We start from the raw sequence: 24,702 nt of genomic DNA, 5'->3' as shown, positions 1-24,702 counted from the left end.
AGGTAGACCTTGAAAATACTTATCAGAGCTATATTAGCTGCTTGGCACAGGCAGTCTAAATCCTCTTCAACAAATACAATCACTTGAATATAAAGGCCACTTTACCTTGATCATTTCTGCGGTACCTTATTGGGAAAATCTTGTATGAACTCCTTGTATACATATATAAAACCAGATTCAGAATCAATAAACGCCTATCAAGCAACTACTATGTTTTCATAACTTTTTTCCCTCCTGTAAAGCAAGACTAATTTTGCATATGTATGTGGCCAAGGTGGCTGATCGGACTAACTAGAGCAAATACAGATGCAGTGACGGTTCCATTCTGGCGAAGCTAGGGCGAGATTTTTCGTGGGTTTTCACTGGGGAGACAGAGACAAAAAAAGATAAGGGATAGAGTTTGAAGGTATTGGTGTGAAAATTATGCCTCGCAGGCCGAAACGAAAATACAGACATGCTGGGGGAAACAAACAGTTTCCAGACTGGAATGAAAATTTCCTTTCTTCACAAAGCAATCCCCTTTCAATTTCACTCCGCCCTCCTTGTTTCCTAACAATTCTTGCTTCATCATTGTCAAGGGGTTCCCAGGTCTTCCCACATTCATCCTGGCCGTCAGAGTAAAAATCTACAACTCTTTTCTACCCCCAAACTCCAGGCTAAATGCACTACTGCACTCAGCCTGGAAAATGAATCGAGCTTTTAACATTCGCGTAAAACATTTCAAATACAATGCTGTAGCCGCCTATCTGGACCCGCCACCCAGGAACTACAATACCCAGAATGCAGTGTTTTCCCTTCCGCCTTCTACAACGGCAATGCTTAACTTGATCTCTTTTCCACAAGCAATAGTCACATGACACGTTTCCTGTCAAGATGGCGGATAATCTACCTTCGGAGTTTGATGTGGTCGTAATAGGGACGGGTATGTGTGGCTCTGGTACTCCCTGGACAAAGTGTAGGAAGTCTTTCCCGTTCCTACCTTCTCTGTCAGTGGCGAGGGTCGCCGAGAAATGTTGGGGGTCGAGCGTGAGAGGGAGGACGGAAAGGAAGCGAAGTAGTCTGGAGCCAGCGCGGGACTTGGCAGCTGCAGGGAGGGGCTTGGACCCGCGGTGCTTAGCGCCATTTGAGTGGGGGTCGATCTGGTCGATGTCGATTGCTGAGGTTGGTTGCTGCGGGTGATTCCTGTAATTTCCTTAGAGGGAGGTGGGTTTGCAGTGTCATGAGAACGGAGGGTGGGGATTTTGTCAATGGAGACACCTTTGGCATGACATGATTTCCTCCTTGTTAATTTCAAGGTGATATACCCCATCACTTTGTCTCGCCATTTCATAGGAATTTTTCATATATTTATATAATCCTAGGGTGCAGTGCAGCTCGGATACATTTTGTTACTCAGTTGTTGCCCGTGTACATTTTAATTTACTAAGACGATGAAACGGATTCTTTTATGTTTTGCTGAGAAGCCTAGGGGGCTGTAATTTGTTGTGGTGGCCATTATTCCTGCTTTATGGTGCTGAAAGAAATCATTTTGCTTTATACCACCCACCTATCTACCCACAGCTAAATGAGCTGAGAACAAGAGTCTGTGAGTCCAGTTCAGGTGTGTGATCTTATCTTCCCCTTGTTTTCCCATCATTTATTCTTCATGTTTTGGGTGGTGCCAGAACTCCCCCTGCAATTTCTAGTCGACAAATTACACGTACAACACGTGGCAGAAAACATTTGGCAGCAGTTGGTATTTTGTTTTTCTTAACAGTGTAAAGGGTGGATTTTAGATGGGGTGAAATAGTTTGTTGGGTGGGGTTTTCTCCTGTCTACAGAACGTGGTAGGCTGGGGAACCCCGGTGGTTGAGACTCTGTCCATTGTGTTGATGAATTCAGTTCATTGTCTTCTTAAACAGTAGGAGCAGCCATGTTTCCAGGTTGGGAGTAAAAATAATAACTGCTTATTTTCGAATGCTTATTATTTGCCAATCGACGTGCTAAGCACTTTACAAGCCGTATATAACCCTCACAACAACCTTGTTAGAGTACGTATTCTTTACCCTATACAGAGGAGGCAAAAGAGCTTAGAAAGGTTGCAATTTGCTCAAGATCACACAGCCGGTAAATTTCCAAAGGTCAATTCCATACCAGAAGGAGAATCAGTGGTTCTGACCCTCAGAATTAACCCATATTAATAGAAATAATTGGGAAAACTTGGTTCTAGACCTTGCTTGGCCATTAACTAACTGTGTGAGTTGCTAGGGCTAGGAACTTAATCTCTCTGAGCCTCAGTTTCCTTGTTTTTGAACATAGGGAGGGTAAACTAGATAACCTTTCCAGTGTTGTCTAACCAAAAATTATCTTATTCTAGTTGTACCTGGGTAATTGTTTTCAAAACAGCACGGACATGTTTATTCTCAAGCTGAAAACTGCATGGCTACAGATAACCTTGCTGTAGCTGCTATGAACAGATGTTGGATGAGAACTGGAAGGAGTCAGCAGACGCTATTTATTCTCTCCAGTCTATCCTAAAACTTAGAACAATATCCAGTTTAGAATAGTTGTTATACCATACTTGGGTCCTATGTTACTGCCTTTTCTGTTGTTGTTGTTTTACCTTGGCACTTAGGGTGTTTTAAAAATTACTTTGAATCATTAAGATACTTTTTCTTATCTTGATTCAAATTTTAATTGATAAGAGTGCTAATTCTTATCATTAAGTGCTGTTAATTCTTATATAAGACATATTTTGCCTTCTAGTTCAGTTCATAATATGGATTACATCCATCCTGTTAGAGTCCGTTATGATAGAGGTAGGAAGATTCTGTGAGTGATCCAGAAAATTGCATCAGGGGTATCTGGTGTATTTGGAAAAAGATTCATTTTAGACTTACTTCCGTGAGGGTAATGTTATTTCTCAAAGTATGGGAAGAACTTATTTGAGTTAGAAGTTTTTCATATCACTTAGTGAACACAATTTTACTTTTCAAGAACATTGTTTAAATTTATGATATGAAGCTTTGTTTTTAGGTAAGTCAAAGTGGAAAAATTGGATAAAAGCCATTTCCCAAATAAATGAATCCAATAATTCCAATCATTACTGAATAAAAATGATTTTTAATGTGTTTGGAATATTTCTGTTCTGAAATAGTTTGCTGAAAGTGGTCTTTAAGATGTGTTTGCCTTACTAGATGTACTAGCTTGAGTAAATCATAGAAAAATCAGTGTTTCAAAGATTCAGTTTTAATAACAAAAGCAGAATTAATCATGCATGTATCAGAAACATGAAGAAATAGGTTATGAGATGCAGTTTTTCTTTTAGCAGATTAATTCTAGTTAAAGGTCATCAAGAGACAATTGCTTTATCAAGTAAAATAATCTGTGGATAATATTTTAAACCCCTTTGACCTTGATTAATTTGTATTTCTTTTCATTCTTCATAACACAACGTTTTCCTTAAGATCATGTTTTGAAGAGATTATGGGAAAATAAAGTTTTGTATGTATTTTCTTAGTTAAGCCCATTTCCTCCTGATTACAAAATACAGGAAATATCACTTGAACACCCAAAGGCAGAAGAATAAGATAAAGTACTTGAACCATGGAAAATATAGAAGAAAATGGAATAAGGAAGGAGTGCCAAATGGAGTCTCAAGGGAGAGGACAAAAATGGATATAGTGAGTTCAATATAAAATAAAAAAAAATTAATGAAAAAATCATGACAATTATTTTTTAAAATGGATATAGTAATAAGTGTCTAGAAAATGGCCTTCAGTTTGGGTGCACGGTTGTCATTTTTTTTTTTTTTTTTTTTTTTTTTTTTTGCTGTACGTGGGCCTCTCACTGTTGTGGCCTCTCCCATTGCGGAGCACAGGCTCCAAATGCACAGACTCAGTGGCCATGGCTCATGGGCCCAGCCGCTCCGCGGCATGTGGGATCCTCCCGGACTGGGGCACGAGCCCGTGTCCCCTGCATTGGCAGGCGGACTCTCAACCACTGCGCCACCAGGGAGGCCCACGGTTGTCATTTTTAAGGCATTTTGCCATTTAAAAAGACATTTGAGTGATAATTTTGCGGGTTACAGAGAAGTATCATCAGTTGCAGGTTAAAAATAGTCCCAGTAGCATAATACCTCACTGCAGGTGACTTATCTGGCAATCTGTGTAATCTGTAACCCGCAGCAGAGCCATCCACTCAACAGAAGGGCAGACAAGATGGAAGTTACGAGAGTTATGGGATAATATCAGCATGCTTCTTACATAGAGGAATCCCTCATTCTCTTATTTAGAGCATATTCATTCTTATTTTAGAAAATTCTAGCATGCTCAGAGTGTATTAGAAGCATCTTATAAGAAGATATAGGAAACGTTATCAACTTCTGCAAAAGCCGTGTTTCAGAGGTGTCATTAGACGTAAGTGACAGTTCATATCCCTATGGGAAAGGGGAGAGACAAATACCTAAAATGCAAACCTACATCGGACAGCACAATGACCTGGCACCATTTAGTGTAGTGACAGACTACACATTTTTTAGGATATTCAACCCACACTTACTGAGAGCCTAATCCCTGCCCTTGTGACATTTACTGTGTTGCCTATTCTGAGGAGCTGTTTGGGGTTCCTGACTGTCACATGCTCAGAGCTGTTCTAAGCCAATGTGGCCTTTTTATTGCATCCTTCTTGCTTTCTGAAGGCCACGTAGAGATTCATGCTGCATCCCTTTCCTTACTAAAGTACACCACACATATTATATTTTGGAATTCTTACCCTAAATGGCCTGTGGAGTAGGCTAGCTTAACATTTTTTCTGCAGAGCATAAACACATAGATCCTATTTTGATTTAAGAGTTTTATTGCTAAAGAGTATGGGGAAAGAAGTGAGATAACAAAAATAACAAACATGGGGAAAATTACAAGGGGTATTGCTCCTAAATCCTGACTACCTTGCTAGATCATGCTCGGCATAATCCAAAATCGATGTGGCAGCATGGCATAATGGGAATCACTTAACCTTCCTACTGGGTAACTTTGGGCAAATTGCATAACATCTTGGGACATCAATTTGTTCATCTGTAAAGTGAGAGACTTAAATTAGGTGACCTCTAAGGTAGGCATCTACCAGCTCTAAAATTTACCATTGTGTGTGCATAATTATGACCCTGGGTCCTTGAGAAAAGACAATTCTGTATAGTCCTCTTAAGAAGTCAAGTCAGTGTTTGATATACTTCAGAAATTTTTCTATCAAAGTGGTTCATAAAAAAACATTTTCTTGGAAATGATAAGCTGCTTTCATCAGGAAAGGTCATGTAGGTAGCACAGCTCCATTTCTTGATGTTAGTTGAGCATTGAAACTTTAAGGTGGTTAACTTTGGCCAGCAGCTCATTGACTATAATGCTTATGATGGTGGTGGAGTAACTTCACTTCTCTAAACATTGGGGGATAGTAATGTTGTAGGAGGTATCATGGAAACTGATTTTTACTAAATACCTGTTTATGCCAGACTCTCTGCCAAGTGATTTCTCATATATGTATCTTATTTAATCCTCTCCCAGGATGCCTGTGTGTGGTTCTAATATCAGAGGATGTCCATACTTTCTCTTCCTGTATTTCCAAAAATCCATGAACCTGTAGTCTAGAGCAGAGCTGTTTTTTTTTAAATTGCAAGATGCCACGTATTTGTGGGTCATGAAATCAATTCCAGCATTAAAAAAAAAACAGAAGTAGAATAGAATACGTATTAGAATATATTACATGTATGCAACATTTTAAAAAATATTTATTTATTTTTGGCTGTGTTGGGTCTTAGTTGTGGCACGTAGGATCTTTGTTGTGGCATGCGTGCTCTTTGCTGTGGTGCGTGGGCTTCTCTCTAGTTGTGGCGTGCAGGTTTTCTCTCTCTAGTTGAGGTGCGCAGGCTCAGTAGTTGCACTGTGCGGGCTTAGTTGCCCACTTAGTTCCCCGACCAGGGATTGAACCCACATCCCCTGCGTTGGAACGTGGATTCTTTACCACTGGACCACCAGGGAAGTCCCAGGATGAGTATAGTTTCATGAAACATATATTTCATGTGTGTATCACTGTGTGAAGCACACACACATACATATATTCACATATATTTTGGGGGTGGCTAGAGGCAAAAAGTTTTAAAGTTTAGAGAATATTAACTGAATAACATAGTGAGTAGGAATGAAAGTAATATTTCAAAAGTCATTTGGTTTTACAAATGCTATACCATCCATATGTTTTATTTACCTTGACATGTATGTATCTCATTTGAGAGCATAGTGTAGTGATTGACAAGGTGGCTCTGAAATGGGACAGACTGTGTTTGAGTCAGCTATGCCTCTTGTGCCACCTCACGCATGTTCCTTAATGTCTAAGTTTCAATTTTCTCATCTCTAAAAGAATAAATCTCACAGAGCTGTGTTGAGGATTCAATGGAATAATTCTGTAAAATGCTTAGTAAGTGCTCAGAAAACGTAGTTGATTTTTATAGCCCATAATGCCATACTGAGGTGCTTTTATCACCACTACTGTTACATGAATGCTTCCAAGGAAAGGCTCATAGTTTTCATGGAGAGCAGTGGAAAGATTCAGGTGTCTGAGTCATCTTCCTGCTCTTCCCATTGGCCGTTTGGTGGGAAAGACCTTTGTGTGTCTGTTACCACTATTTCTATCAGACTTCTTAACTGACGGTTTTCTTTCCATTTTTTTCTTTTACCCTGTTTTGTTCACCAGCTTTCATTTTTGTCATTTGTTTTGAACAGATTTGTCTTGTTTGAGGCATAATGTGAAACTCTTCCTTGTCAGTGTAAGAAGGCTGAAGGAGCTAAAGAGAGCTTACAGGTTTTGCTGTTCTGAAAAATGCTTTGCAATTCTTCACGCATTTATTGATGGAAAAGTATGCCTTTTCTGCTCTCAATACCTAGAAAAGTAAAGGGAGTTATATAACTCTGGAGAAGACTCTCTGGAGAGGCTTACACTTCCCTGTAAATCATAAGTTTGAGCCAATCCCTCAGAGAGAGGCGCATCTGTTACCAGAGTTCTCTCCGCAGCATCATTTTCATCCCCCATGCCTCACGTCATTTTCTCATTTTCTCCAGTATCATGATGTTTTGGAGAACTCAAGATACAGCAATTAAAATCAAACACGGCTGCTCACCATCACATTCTCATGTTTCACATAAAATCCCAATGCACAGAAACAATTATAATTCCATGTAGTTGACCTGTTACTCATGCTAAATCATCTGTGCAGTTTCACTACAGTCTTTCCACTGAAAAGTTAGGCTGTGCCTGCTATGTATGTAAATGGTTTAAAAAGTAAAATAGTCTAAAAATCATCAGTTCCCAGTTTATATTACAAAACTACATATATATACACATACGTGTCAATATATACACATGTATATATTATGTATATATGCTAGAGAGATTGGAAACATTTTGGGGATATTTAGTTGTGACCAACAAAATAGGGATACTTTGAAAGATTGATATATTCTTTTTTGCTTTTCTAATAATCTTATTAAAGGGCAGTGTAAAAAGAGATGATAATTTATCACAGATACTGATTTCTCCAAGTGTGATTATGAGAGCTATCATGTTATCATAATGGGACTATTTAAAAAATAGTTTGAAAATAGGTGAAGAGACCAGGGGCAGCTTTTCGCCAGGGTAGTGCTTCACATGAGTGTTTGATCTCATATTAGATTTTACCAAGAGCTTAAGTGGGTAATGTCATACCGCTTGACTGATTTGGTTTATATCACATTTACAAAAGTACCAACATCTGCTTTTTCTCCTGAGTAGTGTTCATACATATCTTTTTTGTCCAGTCTAGTGTTGATGTTGAGTTACAATGGCTTTTGGTTAATGGCAGTTTTAGTCATTTTGTATTGCTTTGAACTGTTTTGGATTATGTATCTGTTAAACTGCTTTTCTGTATATGCATTTAAAATAATTATGGAAAAGTTTGCACAAGCTAAAGTACAGAGAAAGAAGGTTTTACATACAGATAGCAGGCGTATTAGGAAGATGCTGAGTTGTGTTCTAATCCTTAGTTTTCTATGTTACTTTGGCATGAGCTATCTAGGCCAAACAGAGGACACAGAATTAAATTTAGTATGTACAACACACTGTTAAACAAATATATGAAATTATTTCTGGCATTTATTATGCTGAATCCAATGCTAAGCCCTTTAATGCATTATCTCATCTGATTCTCACAGTAACCTTGTCTGTGTTAGATGCTTATTGTTATCTCCATTTTACAAATGTGGAACCTAAGGCTTAGTTAAGTTTGACTGAGGTCAAACTGTTAAGACTGGAGTTGCTCTGGGTAGGTATTAGATTGAGCTGGTTGGATTCTTCCATGGGAAAAAATACCTTATACTCTCAAGATTAGATTATTGTGTTCTAGCTTAGCAGTTGACAGTTGCTTCATTTTGGGGAGTTACCATTGTTGACATTAAAATCCTGATGTCAGCAAAGCCTTGTGGTGTTAACTCATTATTGACAGCATCATGACATCTGTCGTCAACTTGCAAACCTTTTGATGAAGGTGAACTGAATGAATTGGTTGTGTTTATCCCTTAAAACTGAAAAAAACAGAATCAGCCACTAAAGTAATGGCTAGAAATGGGATCAGAAAATACAGTCATATTTCAAGTGATAATCTGTTTCCCTAGGAATTATTCATTGATTACAAGATACATAATTTCCCACAGAAATAAAACCATTGTTAAAAATGAGCTATAGGGGCTTCCCTGGTGGCGCAGTGGTTGAGAGTCCGCCTGCCGATGCAGGGGACACGGGTTCGTGCCCCGGTCCGGGAAGATCCCACATGCCACGGAGCAGCTGGGCCCATGAGCCATGGCCACTGAGCCTGTGCATCTGGAGCCTGTGCTCCGCAACGGGAGAGGCCACAACAGTGAGAGGCCGACGTACCGCAAAAAAAAAAAAAAAGACCTATAGGCTATTTGTGCATGTGCGAGGGTTTGCCATTTTGTCTTTTTAAGATTTTTTTTTTTTAGTTTTAAGCACTTATAAATTGAATTTTCAAGATCAAGTATGAGACTCATTGTTCTGTTTATGAAGCTTTTCTTTTTTTAATTGACTCTTCTTTTGGTTCCTATAATTGTCAACAATTGTCAGCACGTGCAATGGATGCATCTTAATTGACAGAGTAGATGTATCTTTTCCCTCCAAGGGCTGTGTCATTAACAAATAATATTAATAACTAACACTTTTACGAATATACTTCCAGACCCATGTGTATGCTATTCTGTTTTTTGCTTCACAGTATGTTATGAACATCATTCCATGTTAATCAAATCTTCTTCCTCAGTGTCTTTTTAAAAAACTTTTCATTTGGAGATAATTCAACTCACATGCAGTTGTAAGAAATAATATAGGAAAATCCTGTATATGTTCACCCAGCTTCTCCCAGTGGTAAGTAAGATCTTGCATAACTACATGTAGCATAACCGGGTAATTGACCTTACCCAGTGACCTTATTCAGATGTCACCAGTTTTACATGTACTTGTGTGTGTTTAGTTCTGTACAGTTTTATCACGTGAAGATTGGTGTCACATCCAGGTACAAAACAGTTTCATCATACTCTCTCATGATACCTTTTTATAGTCATTGACACCTCCCTCCTACCTACATCCCTAAACTCTGGCAACCCCTAATCTGTTCTTCATCTTTATGATTATGTCATTTCCAAAAGTTTATTAAATGTCATATTAAGTAGATGCTTAGTAAATATTATTTTCTATAAGTGTCCTGTCATTTATTTAAATTAGCAACTTTTGTTGGACATTTAAGGTTTTCAGTTTTTCACTTTCATAAAATAAGGCTGTGATGAACATGGTGTGCCTAAATCTTTTGTACGTATTTAATTATTTCCTTAGGATAAATACCTAGAACTGTAACTGTTAAATTGAATTTTAGAGGGTGGTTACGTAAAGCTTTTGATTTGTATTGATGAATTGCCTTAAGGAAAGTTTGCCAGTCTAATCTCACCAGCTGAGTATGAGAATGCTTATTTTTCCATAGTCTTTCAACATTGTCTATGAATGTCTTATTCTTAATTACTGTCAACATCGTAGCCAAAAAAATATTTCCTTGTTTGCATTCACATTTTCAAATCACAAGTGAGGTTGACTATTTAATAGGTATATTGGTCAATTATGTTTCTTTTGTAAATTGCCCTTACCCATGTTTCTATTGTGCCATTTTTTTCTTTTCAACATGTAATAATTCTTTATATACTAAAGACTTTAAATCTTTGTCATGTATTTTGTAAGTTTGCCTTCTATTTTTATGGTGGTTTCTCATGTATGAAACTTTATAATTTTCACGTAGTGAAATCTATCAAATGTTTTTTTCTTTTATGGTTACTGCCTTTGGAGATATGCATACAAAGCCTTCCCCTCCGAGATTAAGTAAATATTGATGCTTAGTTTCTTTTTTAATATTTTATTTTTTACATTTAAATTTTAATTCACCTGAAATTTACTTTGTTGTAGAATATGAGGGTTTTTTCCTTCTAAATCATTAGCTGGTTATTCTAACACCATCGATTGATTCTTTCTCCACTGAATTGAAATACTTCCTTTATTTTTTTTATTATATGATCAGTTTTTGGACTTTCTGCCAGTAATCTGGGTGTCTCTTTTAGTGTAGTGGGAACTTTAAAGTGGGAATAGACTGGGTCATCTGATCTGTAGAGAAATGATAACTTTCCCTCTTTGAAATCTCAAGAAACACAAGGCAATATTTGAATATATAAAAAATTATAGCATCTACTCTGAAAAATAGCAAACTAAAAGAAAAAGGAAAACAGAGTAGAAGCATTTGCAACTCATAACAAAGGACTAATTACATAAAAATAATACCTTCAAATTTGTATGAAAAATGTCAAGATCTCTACAGGTAAATGGGCAGAGAGTGTAAACAGACAAGAGAGATTACAAATAGTCAACAAACTGCAGGGAAAATATATTTTTCTGATTAATAGTCAAATGCAAACTAACCTGATAATTAAAAACATTAAATTAAAGGAGTAATCACTAATTGTTGATGAAGCTGTATTCAGTTGAAATGCTGATGGTATTATAAATTGGGACATTTTGGCAGAGTAACAGTTCATACTAAGAATTGTCAATATGTTCATTCCCTTAGACTCAGTAACTCCAGATCTGAGAATTTATTGTGAGAAAAATCATTCAATAGAGGTAAAAAGCTACAAGGGTGACAACATCTGTTTTAAAGCTGCTTATCATAGTAAAGCTTGGAAATAATGTTGTATATCGAAGAGCCCTGATGTCTCAGAGGATTCTGGTGGACTGATGGAGTAGGCAGTTTTACAGTGTGGCCTAGAATATTTTTTATTACAAAATATCATACATACAAATGAAATATATGTGTGTGTATGTATACATATTTTTTATTTCTTTCTTTCAGTGGACAATAACAAAGTGAGTGGCATGTATGTATGACCCACCTAAAGAAACAGAACACTACCAGAATATTACCAGTACCATAGGAGCTCCCTGGGTGCACCACCATCCATCTCCCCTTCCTTTCCCACAGCTGTAACCATTATGGTAAACTGCTTTAATTGTCCTCTTGTTTTTTTTTTTAAGTGTTTTTTTATCACGTGTATATCACCAAACCGTATGTTGTTAATTTTTCCTGTTTTTGACCCTTGTCTAACTTTTGGAATTCTACTCTATGTATTCTTTCTGTGACTTGCTTTCCTTGGTCAGTGTTATGCTTGTGAGATTCGTCTGTACAGATACATATAGCTGTAATTCCCCCGCATACTCCCCCCCCACACACACAGCTATTATATAGTATTCTAGGCTTGCAAATCTTCAACTTCAGTAAGTTATGCATATTCACCAAAAGAATTGTATTTATTTGCCCTTTGGTTTTCAGCTTTTCAAGGCCCCTGCCTCCCTCAGGAAATGTATAATGTCATAAACACACATTCACGACAGAATAAGATCGTTAGGTACACGTCGTTCTGCAACTTTTTCAGTCAATAATTCTCACCTTTCTTTCCATTCCAGTACTGTTTTATCCCATGTAGCACACAGACCATGTTTAACTTTCTACATTCTCCCACCCCAAAATACCCTTTACAGCTGATATGTACAAACTTGTGTCCAGTTCATTATTATGCATTGCTTCTGGTTGTTATATCCTGTAAGTCTGTTTTATTCTAGCTTGTCTTTTTTTTGTTTTTTTAAATGATGACTGAGATGTCACAGAGAGACTAGGCCAGTGATCCTTACGTTTTAGGTTTGGCTGCTTTCTTCCTTGTAGTATCATTTACCTTGTTCCTCTAGACTGTCTTTTTCCTGTAAACTGAAAGTTACATCTAAAGGCTTGTTGGACTCAAGGTTAATGTTTTTGGCTAGAACATCTTTGGTGATATGGATGTCGTGTTGGATCATACCAGAAGACAAAATATCTGGTTGATCCACTATGAGTGTTGCTTAGGTTGACCCAGGATTAGGATGATGACAATATGATGCCTCCATTGTATGGATGTATTTTTTTTTTTTTTTTTTTTTTGTGGTACACGGGCCTCTCACTGTTGTGGCCTCTCCCGTTGCGGAGCACAGGCTCCGGATGTGCAGGCTCAGCAGCCATGGCACACGGGCCCAGCCGATCCGTGGCATGTGGGATCTTCCCAGACCGGGGCACGAACCCGTGTCCCCTGCATCGGCAGGCAGACTCTCAACCACTGCGCCAACAGGGAAGCCCCTCCCCTGTGTATTGAAAATAATCTGTATATTGCTTTTTGCACTATGCAAACATTCAATTTGATACCAGCTATTCACAACATTGTTTTAACATCAATAGGTAGTCCTTATATGAATAAGTATTTTCATCAGGACTTGCAAAATGTTGTTTTTTTCTAGGTCTTTGATTCCTTCTACATTTAATAGCTGCCCCTGAATGCCAATTTTTTAATTTACAAAAGGGAACATACCTTTCTAGTATTACTGGTATCTACCAATTAGAGTACCTATTTCCAAGATTGAAGCCATTTGGGAAGCTGAATTAATTCTAAGTTTGCTTGATGGGGATGGACAAAGAGATTTAGATGTCCTGAAGCCAGACTAGATAGGTTCCAGTATTAACTTTGCCATTTACTGGGTATATGACTTTGGGTAAAGTACTTAACCCCTGTTTTCAGTTTCCCCATCCTCTACTGCCTTATGTGTACCTGTGGACAAAGAATAGAAAATAAAGGAAAAACGAAAAGAAAAATTTGTTAGGGGTCGGGTTATGGCTGATTAAAATATTTTCTTTAGCATTGTATCATATTTACAGTGTAAGAGAGGAAATGAAAAAGAAAAGTAACTGTCCTGCTGATTTTTAAGTATTTTTTAATATACATTTTAAAGTGTAAAATCACTGACAAGTGATTCATAAACCTTTTACATTGATTTTGGTTTATCCCTCTTGTTACAGCATTTAAGAAATTCTTAATGCAATAAAATTGTAATTTTCATTAGATAATTTTTTTTTTTTTTTTTTTTTTTTTTGCGGTACGCGGGCCTCTCACTGTTGTGGCCTCTCCCGTTGTGGAGCACAGGCTGTGGACGTGCAGGCTCAGCGGCCATGGCTCATGGGCCCAGCTGCTCCACGGCATGTGGGATCTTCCCAGACCGGGGCACGAACCCGTGTCCCCTGCATCGGCAGGCGGACTCTCAACCACTGTGCCACCAAGGAAGCCCCATTAGATAAAATTTTATCCTTTGTTTTATTTTAATAAACTCAGTGTAATCACTGTTCAGCTTTTTAATAAGCAGGATAAGATAATTATCCTCAATATTTTCTCAATGATACTGTAGCCAGTTTTCTCTTAGATACATAATGAGACTACATTTAAAACTTAATTTGAAGTGTTTACCTTAAGGAATGGTATATAGTAACAAATTCATAGGCCCTTTCAAATTTAGTTTATAAGGCTCATAAGGATTTTTTTTCTCTACTTTTTAAAAAATGGATTTCATTATAGGATTTCATATAAGGAAGGGAAATTATTTGTGTGATTTTGTAACATTCTTGGAATGAGCACAGTCTCATCATCTATTTTAGTCTCATAGCTTTATAAATAATACAGTAAAGGCCATTATTCTTCTGTGGCACGTAAGTAAAATATGTTCTGAACAAAGAAACTTTATTTTCCTCATTACAAGTTAAATATTGTTAAAGAAACCTTATTTTCCTCATCACGAGTTAAATGTTATTTGTTATTAAGTTTGAAGAGAGCTCAACTGGGATATCCTTTGCTGTGAAAAGATCATTTTGGTCACTTAAATTGATACAACAGAAGTATTAGTATTAAGAAAATTAAGTAAAAATAAATTGTAGTGGAATCTGCTTATTTTATTTCCTGGCATGGAATAGGTCTTTGGCAAATATTTACATTACTTAATAAAACTTTCATTAAGAGATTTGAGTTGATATAGTTTTCTCGGTTTAGATAAAAAACAAAATGCTAAATCTCTGCTTTCCAAGGGATTATTTTATTTGGTAGACCCAGCCTTTCATTAGCTCTGTAAATTTGGTATTAAATTTTATTTTTTAAACTTTTTATTATGGCCAGTTTCAAACATAAAAAAATAGAATAAAATAATTCCCCATGTACCAATATCCCAGTTTCAACAGTTATCAATTTATGGCCTCTTTTCTTCTGTACCCTCCACCTTCTCATTTCGTGATCCAATCTTGGATTATTTTAATGCAAATCCCATATATTATATCATTCCATCTGTAAATATTTCAATATATATGCAAAGGACAAGGGCTCTCCTTTTTAAACATAACTACAGTAGCTTTATGCCCTTGTTTGCATTTTCAGTTCTTCCTAAGGCATTTATCCATTGTATTTCTTTGCTCTAGTACTCCTTTTAAAAAGCTTAGTTTTTATTTCTGAAATGATTTTTCTTTCATTTCTTCTTGAGTCATTTTATTCTTTTTTCAAATATTCCTATTATCTAATCACCACACTTTTTAAGTTTTTCTAATTCTGATTTATGTTCTTTCAGAGCGTCTATTATTTTCTTAATTTCTTTTAGCTTATAGTACCATAGTTAGGTTATAGTTTTCATCTAATTTGCAAGCATGTCTTTCTGGGATGCTTTCATTGTCTGTTAGGCTATTATTTCACTTCTATTCTCTCTCTCTATGTATATATATATTTTACTGTACATTGAATGAGATTCAACAAAGATCCTTTTGTTTTGCTCATTTTTAAGTGAAAAAAAGTTTTCCTTGTGTTTTTAATAGGGAGTGTGGATCAGGATAGCTTTTCTAATTAACTGCTCTAGAGCTCTCCTGTATTTTCACTAAGTAATCCAAAAAATAGCCTGAGATCTGAGATCTGATAGCTGTGTCGCCCTCCCCCAGTTTTGTATGGGCCTTCTCTACCCTTTGCACCTATTTTCCCTGTTCTGCTGAATTTGGATTATATTCCCAAGAGTTACTCCTCTGTGCAGGGATTTATCTAGAAGGACAGTTTTTCATTTTCCTAAGTTCATAGGGCCCAACTCCATTCCCACTCCCTCACCACTCTAGCACTCCCAGGGGTTCCTTTGCACTCATCCACAGGTTGGAGCCTGTGAAGTCCCCTACCACTTTCTGCTGCTGTTTTCACAATGACCTTGCAAGCTTCCAGTGAGTGCCTGACAGCAGTTTTGGGGCTCTCTGGCTCTCAGCGCTGTCACAAATTTCTTTGTCTTCCCTTCATTTCCTCTTGCACAGTCTCTGGTATCACGTTGGTCTTATAGCTATTGAAGGTTTGTATTTTGGAGTTCATCACGATATTTTGTCATCTAGCTTTGTTGTAGATGTTGTCCCTGGGAGTTTGGTTTCAGTATCCTGGTTGCACTGTCTGTTTTCATGGGGGTCTCAGGGGGAGATTCAGCAACTTTGCTGCTAATACCATCTTATCCTGTTTTTATTTTTAAGTTCAAGTAATTTGAACAAGAACAGAGTCCAAGTTGTTGATCTATCACTAACAATCACCTTTGAGAACTTGCAGCAAACCTTATGGGTCACTTATTTCAAGCTCTTCATTTTATCTATAAGGATATTTATAAGGAAGCTGAATTCCAGAGAGGTTAAGTGACTTTTCAGCTATTTAGTATAAACCTGAAAACAAGAATCCAATTTTCCTAGTATTGAAACATTGTTCTTGTTAGACATTCCTAAAAGTTCACACTATATTGAATTTTTAAAAATTAACATAAATTTTGTGAGTTAATATTTTAATGGATAGTATATTTATCCAAAGTTCTAAAAATTACATAGATATTAATAACAATAACTACTTCCTCCCATGAGGAAGAAGTCCATAGATATTAAATTACTACATTTATTAGTATGTTTGATATTTCGTGTGGGTCAAAGTGAATTACAATAATTGTCAATTTAAAAACAGTCTTTTTATGTATACTTCTTGGAATTTCCCTAAGCTACTTCACTGGCAGTTTTTTTCTTTTTAAGGTAACCACTGAAAAGTAAATATAAGATATAAACCTTTTAACTAATAATTTAATAAGAATGAACAAAACTACTTAAACCTGGGTTGAAATTTAATTTCTGTCTAATTTTGTGATGTCACTTTTTTTGAGCAGCTGTGACATGAGATAAGTGGGTTGTTTTACCTTTGCATTGCTCAATCTAGTCAGTTCTGTACCTAATGTTGTTTATGCTTTGTTTACGATGGTACAGAAGGTCTGTACATAGGGTTGTTTAAGTAGTAAAGGATGTGGCTCTCTAAAAGCTTCTTATACTCACAAGTTTTTCCTTGCCAGTAATTCTACTTTATTCCTAAAAAAAGAAGTTATTCTTTATAAAAAGTCGCAGTAAATTTTCTAGTTCTATGTAATTTTCTTTCCATTCTGGTCTTCACTAGTTATAAATAACACATGAAATGACTTTCAAGGTAGAAAGCAGGAATCCATTTTGAAATGTTCTATAAAATAAAGAGTGATTTATGATTTCATATGATTTGGGCTGAAAGCACTCAGGCTTTGCCAGGTCATCAAAGTCCTGTCAGGGGAATCTATTATTTATTGTTTGATATGCTGGGAGTGGTGTAAGTATTTAATGTTTATCTTATGTAAGTATAGTGTTAGGAAAAAATCAATTCCAGATACTAATACAATTTTAAGAATAGACCATAGAGTGCTAACCTAAATTAGTTGTAAACTTAATTGTAAGTGATGAGGTTCAACATTAAGGATTTGGATTAAAAGGGGATTTTGAAAAATGAATAAGTAATGGTTTCGTTCCTATAAAATATTTTAGATAAGATTCTTGAAAACGCTAATTTCATACCTTTTTGGGCTTGATTTTAGATTAGCTTCGTTTGATAGTGAAACATCTTTATTTTATCTAGACAGGTTTTGGAAAATCATAGAGCTGGGACTATGTGTTTGTTATATGATCATATAACATTCTGTAAGCTTCTAATATATTTTTTCTGGTTGCCAACTTTATAACAGAACCTCAACTGAGAAGGACGTAATGTAACAAACCTCAGTTTCCCCTGTTACAAGCTGTTATGAAATGCTAATGTAATACCTAGTATTTACCTGTGTTTGATAAAAATGACTTGCCAGTAAAAGTTGATGATCTTGCATCAGATTTATACATTTTTCCTACAATCCTTTGGCAGAGTTCTTTGAAACAGCCTCACTAATAAATTTAATGATCATATTTAATGTGTGAAATGTTTAAATGATATTAAGTATTTGATGAACTTCTGTAGCATACATCTGGAAAAGCCCTATAGTATATGTATAGAAAAGGCTATTGGACTTCTTTTCAAAAAACTATTTTAAGTTGTTAGATCTTTGAGGATAACTTAAGTCAATAGTAAACAAATGGTAGTTTTTTTCCCTTCAAATAACTTAAGTATAACTTCAGGTAACTTCAGATTTGTTATTGAAGGGGTAGGAAGAGAAGGGAAGAGAACCAATATTTATTGAATGTCAGCGACGTGCTAGGAGACACTGTGTAAGGTGTTTTATATCATTTTTTAACCTATTCCTCCCTATATCCCTATGAGATATATTATTAGCCCTATATTACAGTTGAAAACATTGTCCTTGTATATTTGTACTCACATTTTTTACAGTGTGTTTCCAGTGTAATGCTGTGTGACTTAACCCTGATTATTTGTTTCTAACTCATGTCTGGCTTTCCCTTGTGGGAGAGACTGTATAATTCATTGTAATAAGCCTATATATGTTCCATATAAATGCCTCACAAGGATGTTGTGTGAATTTGAGTAATGATTCAGAAGCTAAGTCGTTCACTTTTTATGGTGCCAAGCGTTTAAAAAAAAAAGGCTTTATTTTGAAATTAGTCAAGGGTTTAAAAGGTATTAAAATTGAGCTTATAAATATTAATTTAAGCAAAACAAGCAGTTAGTTGTTTTACTTATTTTGCTAAATTATATGTAAGACCAAAAAGTTTAATTATGTTAACTTTTCCTAAATAAGAATTAAAAAAAAAAGTGAAACCTAAAGCTCCAGTTTTATGCAAACTCATCCTTCGTGCTGTGCCTAGAGTTATTTTTCTGAAACACTGATTAGATCTTGTTCTTATGGCTAAAATCTTAGACTCCCTGTTGCTTACAGGTTCAAGTTCAGACTCCAAAGTTTGGCTCCAACCACTCTTTTGGGCATCACTTTTTGGTACTCTCTTCCTTCACCCTTTGCCAAGAATATTCCCTTCAACTTTCCCTTTTCCTTCAGCTTTTTTCTTCTACACTTTTCAGTTGTGTTATTACAGATCTGAAAGACCCAGCTGGTTAGTGTCCCCTGCTCCTTGGAGCTTTCCATGACTCTCCTCTACAGAGGGAATGCTTCTTTCCTTTGTGTTCCCCTAACAGTTTTAATTACCTTTATTATTTCAGTCCCTTTAAATTCTTATTCTTTAGACTCTGAGCTCTTTTAGGCTAGGCATTGCCTTTATCTTTTTTTCCCCCTCACTACCTATCACAGTCTGTTCTATCCCTCTCTCTCTCTCTTCCCTTTCCCCATTATTGTATGTCTTTCTTCTTTTCTTTCCTTAAACAGGTATTTATAGAGAATCTACTATGTGCCTCCTCTGTTCAAGGAACTCGGTGGGTGGGAAGAAATATGAAATCCTGGCCAGGAAGACATTATTAACTGTATTATTAGTCTGTCGTTCTAATCATTCTAAGCATGAAGATATCTTCTGTTCAACACATATTTGTTGAAAACCTACCACAAACGCTGCTTTACTGGGAATTCAGTGGTGAATAAAATATACACAGTCCCTGCTCTTATGAACCTGACATTCCAGTAGGAAAGTGAGTTGTGGCCACAAAGAGACAGGAAACCCAACCTTGTAAAGTCAGACAAATTGTCCAGACCTCTATGTGTCTGTGGCTTCTTTGTCTATAAAACTGTATAGCATTATATAACATTAAAGCGTATTGAAGATGCAGCACTTCAAAGGATCTAGAATGGCCAAAACAATATTTTAAAAGAATGAAGTTGGAGGACTTATTCTACCTGATTTTAGGACTTAGCCGTAAAATGTACAATAATCAAGACAGTGTGGTAGTGGCATAAGGATAGACACATGGATTAATGCAACAGAGAGTCCAGAAACAAACCCACACTGACATGGTCAATTGAGTTTTGATAAAGTTACCAAGGTAGGAAATAGTCTTCAATAAATCATGCTGGAATAATTGGATATAGACATTAAGAGAGGTACCTAAACCTTTTCCTCATAACATACACAAAATTTAAGTCAAAACAGATCATTCTCATATGGACACCAAAGGGGGAAAGGGTGGGGGTGGGTTGAAGTGGGAGATTAGGGTTGACCTATATACACTAATATGTATAAAATTGATGACTAATGAGAACCTGCTGTATAGCACAGGAAACTCCACTTTACTGTACAGGAGAAACTAACACAACGTTGTAAAACAACTATACCCCAATAAAAAAAACATAAACAAACAAAAATACTCCCAGATCATTGGCCTAAATCTAAGAGCTAGCACCGTAAATCTTCTAGAAGAATTTAGGAGAAAATCTTTGTGACTTTGAAACAAGTAAAAGTTTCTTACATAGAATACAAAAAGCATGAATCGTAAAAGAAAATATAGTAAGTTGGACTTCATAAAGATTAAAACATTAACTTATCAAAAACACAAGAAATGAAAAGGTAAGCCATTGATAAAGAGAAAATACCTATAAGGCATATATTTGAAAAAGGACTTGTATCCAGACAATATAAAGTTCTCTTACAACTCAATTATAAGAAAGCAATCCAATAATAAAATGAGAAAAATACTTGGATACCGCACAAAGGAAACTATATGGATGGTCAAAAAGCACATGAAAAGATTCTCAGCGAAATGCAACTTAAAACCACAATGAGATGCCACTATACCCACGCTAGAGTTGGTAAGATTTAAAAGACTAAAAATAAGAAGAATTGGTGACAGTGTGGAGCAACTGGAAATCTCATACAATGCTGGTGGGAATGCAAAACTATATAGCCATTTCAAAAAATGAAGTCTCTTAAAATGTTAAAATACACTTACCATATGACCCAGCAATTCCACTCTTAGGTATTTATCTGAGAGAAATGAAAACATATGACCACTGGAAGACTTATACATCAATGTTCATAGTATCATTATTTCATGATAGTCCCAAACTGGAAACAATCCAAATGCCCATCAACTGATGTACAGATAAAAAAAGAAAATGATGATATACAATGGATTAGTAACAACTAGAAAGAATGGAGTGCTGATACAACAACATGGATGAATCTCAAAAGTATCATATTAAGTAAAAAAAAATCCAGAAAAAAAATTATATATACTGTTCTGTATGATTCCATTTACATGAAATTCTAGAAAAGGCAAAACTGGTTTCCTGGGGCATGAGGTAGGGATGAGGATTAATTACAAAGGGGCTCGAGGAAAATTTGGTGGTGATGGAAGTGTTCTAAAACGTGATTGTGGTGGTAGTTGCATGACTGTCCACTTACTAAAATTTATTCACAGTTAAAAAAAAAAGCATGACGATAATAGGCCCTTACCATTTAACACAGAAATAGCCTATCAGTTTCACGAACTTGAGGGGATGTCTGCATGGAAATATTAAGGGAAAACACAGATGATAATCATTTTGGTTTTATGTAATTTGAACTTAAATCATGTTCAGTATTGAAACCTGTCCTTGGCTTTGCTTTGTCAGCAGAGACAGGACTCCTGACAGTGTTGATCGCAATCCAAAGTAACAGCTAATTTGATCCAAATAGAGGAGGGTAATTTTATTATTGTTTGCCATTGGAGTTGGCATCTGGTAAAAATAGGTGTATGTTTGGAGTAGTATTTAGGTAAAAATGTAGTGCTTCTAAAATATCTTTCTGAAGAAAATAAAAGTAGGTATTCTTTATAGAGCAGGTAACCTCTGCTAACAACTGAACAACCCTACGAGGTAGATGGTGATATTCCTATTGATGGATGAAGAAACAAAAGCTCAGAGAAGGCAAGTGACTTGCCTGAGATCTCATAGCTAGTTAAGTAGCAAAACTAAGATTCAAACTTAGCTCTGTCTGACTGGGACCATGCCCATTTCATTACGTTGCTATCCTGCCCTTACATCCTCATTCTCAGACTCTTGTCCAAGTTGGAGAGAGTGAATTTACCATGGTAATTTGAATTTGTGATGCCGAATTACTGAATTACTTGATCTTTGGCAAGTTATTTAACATTTGTCATCCCATTTTTTTCACATGGATAATACTGCCTGCTTCCCAGGGTTATAATGAGGAATAAATGAGATGATGTATATGAAAATGCATTGTGAATCATAAAGCCCTGTACTGATGTTTGGTGGTGTATTATTAATGCTGTCATTATTACACACGTAAACATACTACTAATTCTGCTTCCTGAATATTTCTTTGCTATTGTCCTTTTTAAGCCACTTAGCAGCTTTTACAGTACCATAGTGACTGCATTTCATTAATAAGGAAAGTTATCTTTTAGATATAAAAAGTTCAGATAGTCTTAAGATAAAAGACATTAGAACAATACAGTTTTAACCGTTTGAAGAACTAAGTATGCTTAACTATTTAGAATTTTCCTTTCTTCCTTCTATTTCCTCCTACACCACAAACTGTTTTTCCTATGTATTATATCCAAAGTTAAGGTTGCAAGTTTATGATGGCTTATTTCCAATAATTGATATTTAATGGCTATATTCAGTACATTTGGTCAGAACTTCGTTTTTGAACCAAACATTTTATACCCACAAAGTGTTCACCACTAGAAAACTCTAGTTCTTCCATGAATGCAGCTGGATCTTTTATTTAATGTGGTTTTAACTACAGATTGACTACATCAGTTGCTTCCATATGCATATTGCTTTTTACATAAAGAAGATAATCATTCTCTTTTCTTGAAATCCTTGACACTTAGTGTGTAGTTTAAACCCTTGCCAGAAGAATGCTATTTCTTTTCTACTAGGTAAAAATCCAAGAGGACCGGGGTATCTCATTGTAGTGAAACAGTAGCAGCACTAAACTTTCAAAACATGCTTTGTTCATCGGACTGATATAAAAGATTTAATAGCCTCTGTTGAAATGGTAGCTCTTATGATAAAAAGTTATGGAAGAGTCTTGAATTTACAACATAGAGTATTAACTAGCTGATGTAGCTGAACATCTGAATTTTTTATTATAAAATTGTTATCTTTAGGAAATTTTTTTTGGTACTGGTAGTAGTAATATATATATATTTCCTTTTACGATAACAAACTTTATGGTGTGGCTTAATTTAATTCCCAAACAGTAATATTCTTATCAAACTGCTGTATTAACCAGAAGTAAAATAATATATCATGTAAATGGCCTCTTTTTAAATTAGTTAACCTATTGCTTAAACTGAAAAATGTATGCCATTCCCTCAAAGAGGCACTGTGGCTTGGAGTTAAGATTTGGGTTAAAATTTAAACTCAAGAACTTTTTTTTTTTTAAAGCATTGGGCAGCAAGTTAACCAATTTGCACCCTAGTTTCTTCTTCATCTCTAAAATGTGTATGCAGATCCTTCTCTCTCAGTGCATTTGGGAGAATCACATGAGCTAGTGTGTGAACATAGTTTCTAAATAACAAAGTGCTATATGAACAATATTTTGACAGTTGCTCATTTATGGTAATTGGTAGATAAAAAGAATTTAAGTACTTGATTTTTAAAAACCTCTTTTGCACATGATAAAATTTTCAGTATTAGTAGTATATGTTTAAGAAACATCATTCAACAGCATAATAATACAAACTATAATTTTGAATACAAGAATGAGCCTCTTTTGTTAAACTCTTCTATACAGCAACGGCATGAACATTTTTTGTGTTTTATATATATATATATATATATATATTTCTACATTCTAAATGATATAGGTGTATGTTTTTATAGGTTTGCCTGAATCCATCATTGCGGCTGCATGTTCAAGAAGTGGCCAGAGGGTTCTGCATGTTGATTCGTAAGTTTATCAATGGTAGCATTTGATACTTCCTAAATACCTCTATACAAAATTAAAATTTAAATATATACACACGTGTGTGTATATATATATATACGTCCTATATAAACTTTTTAAGTTAGGAAAATAATTGGAATTGTTTAATTTTCACCAAAAACATGTGAAATATATAATGTACAGGTTTTACTATTATACTCTGTGAAATAGTGTTCTGTTTCCTTTGAGCATAAACCAAATGTACCATAATTTTATTTTTCACGAGTGATTTTGTTTTTTTAAATGGTAATTCTCCAAGAGGCTTGGAAACCTCACACCTGACCTTTTAATTATATACCTGTGTGGGTGTGTAAAACCTGTATATGCTGTTGTATTTTAGGCTTTGCATTTGATTGTTGAAAAAATCGGCTGATAAGAGTATGTGGTTTCCTTAAAATTCATCAAAATTTAAACTATTAGAAAAATCTAGAATATCTAGAATTTTGTTTTCCCCTCTTTCCTTAAATGTGATGATAAAAAGGACGTTAATGGAAAATTCAAGTTTAAGATAAAGCATAAATCTTTCCCTTCCTCCTGAAACAAACCCTTAACTTTTTGCCTATCTATTTAGTGCTTTTGACCATTGCATTTTGGCCCTTTAATTGTTCATTAAATAGGAGTAGAAAGGAAACAAGAAATAATGACTTTATATTTCCTGTTTGATAGTAACTGCAAGTTTTTCAGAATGTCAGAATACTAAGAATAACAAGATTTGTTATAGTCCACAGTGCCTTCTCATATATTATCCCATTGTAAATATGTAGGAATCCAAAAGTGGTATTAGTTCATTTACCCTTTCTAGATTTATTTTCAAAACATAACTCCTCAGTTATTGGATGAAATTTCTAAATTAAATTAGTTTCTGTTCTCAAGTCCTGCTCTTGGAATTCTCTTTCACTATCACGTGTGTAACTGCTGTGTTAATGCCTTAATTCAGCCTTTTTGACATAGGGATTCACATGCTGAAAAACTTGCTGCCTTGAAAGCTGAGGTACTGGGCCAGTGTGCTTTAAAAAGGCTTAATAAGAATGTAAATTCAAATTTATTTCTGATAATGTTAATTAACCTAAAATTGAAAATAAAATCTT

The 24,702-nt window shown here is 35.5% G+C and overlaps 1 protein-coding gene across 5 annotated transcripts in view; it reads left to right on the top strand.

The window, feature by feature from the left end:
• Positions 1-867: 867 nt before the first annotated feature.
• CHM (CHM Rab escort protein) overlaps positions 868-24,702 on the top strand; it is a gene marked incomplete at both ends in the record, with an annotated part of 181,278 nt that continues 157,443 nt past the window's right edge. For 4 of the 5 annotated variants that reach the window (XM_079727337.1, XM_079727334.1, XM_079727336.1 and 1 more), the window contains 2 exons: positions 874-922; positions 23,512-23,578. In XM_079727337.1, coding sequence (XP_079583463.1) covers positions 874-922; positions 23,512-23,578 — 116 coding nt within the window. Of the gene's footprint in view, positions 923-23,511; positions 23,579-24,702 lie in introns of all 5 variants that reach the window. The other variant, XM_079727338.1, reaches the window with a different exon arrangement.

This window comes from Hyperoodon ampullatus, assembly GCF_949752795.1.
Source record: "Hyperoodon ampullatus genome assembly, chromosome: X".
Taxonomy (NCBI): Eukaryota; Metazoa; Chordata; class Mammalia; order Artiodactyla; family Ziphiidae; genus Hyperoodon; species Hyperoodon ampullatus.
Note: the sequence above shows the minus strand (reverse complement) of the source record. Positions and strands in the feature narration are given on the sequence as shown.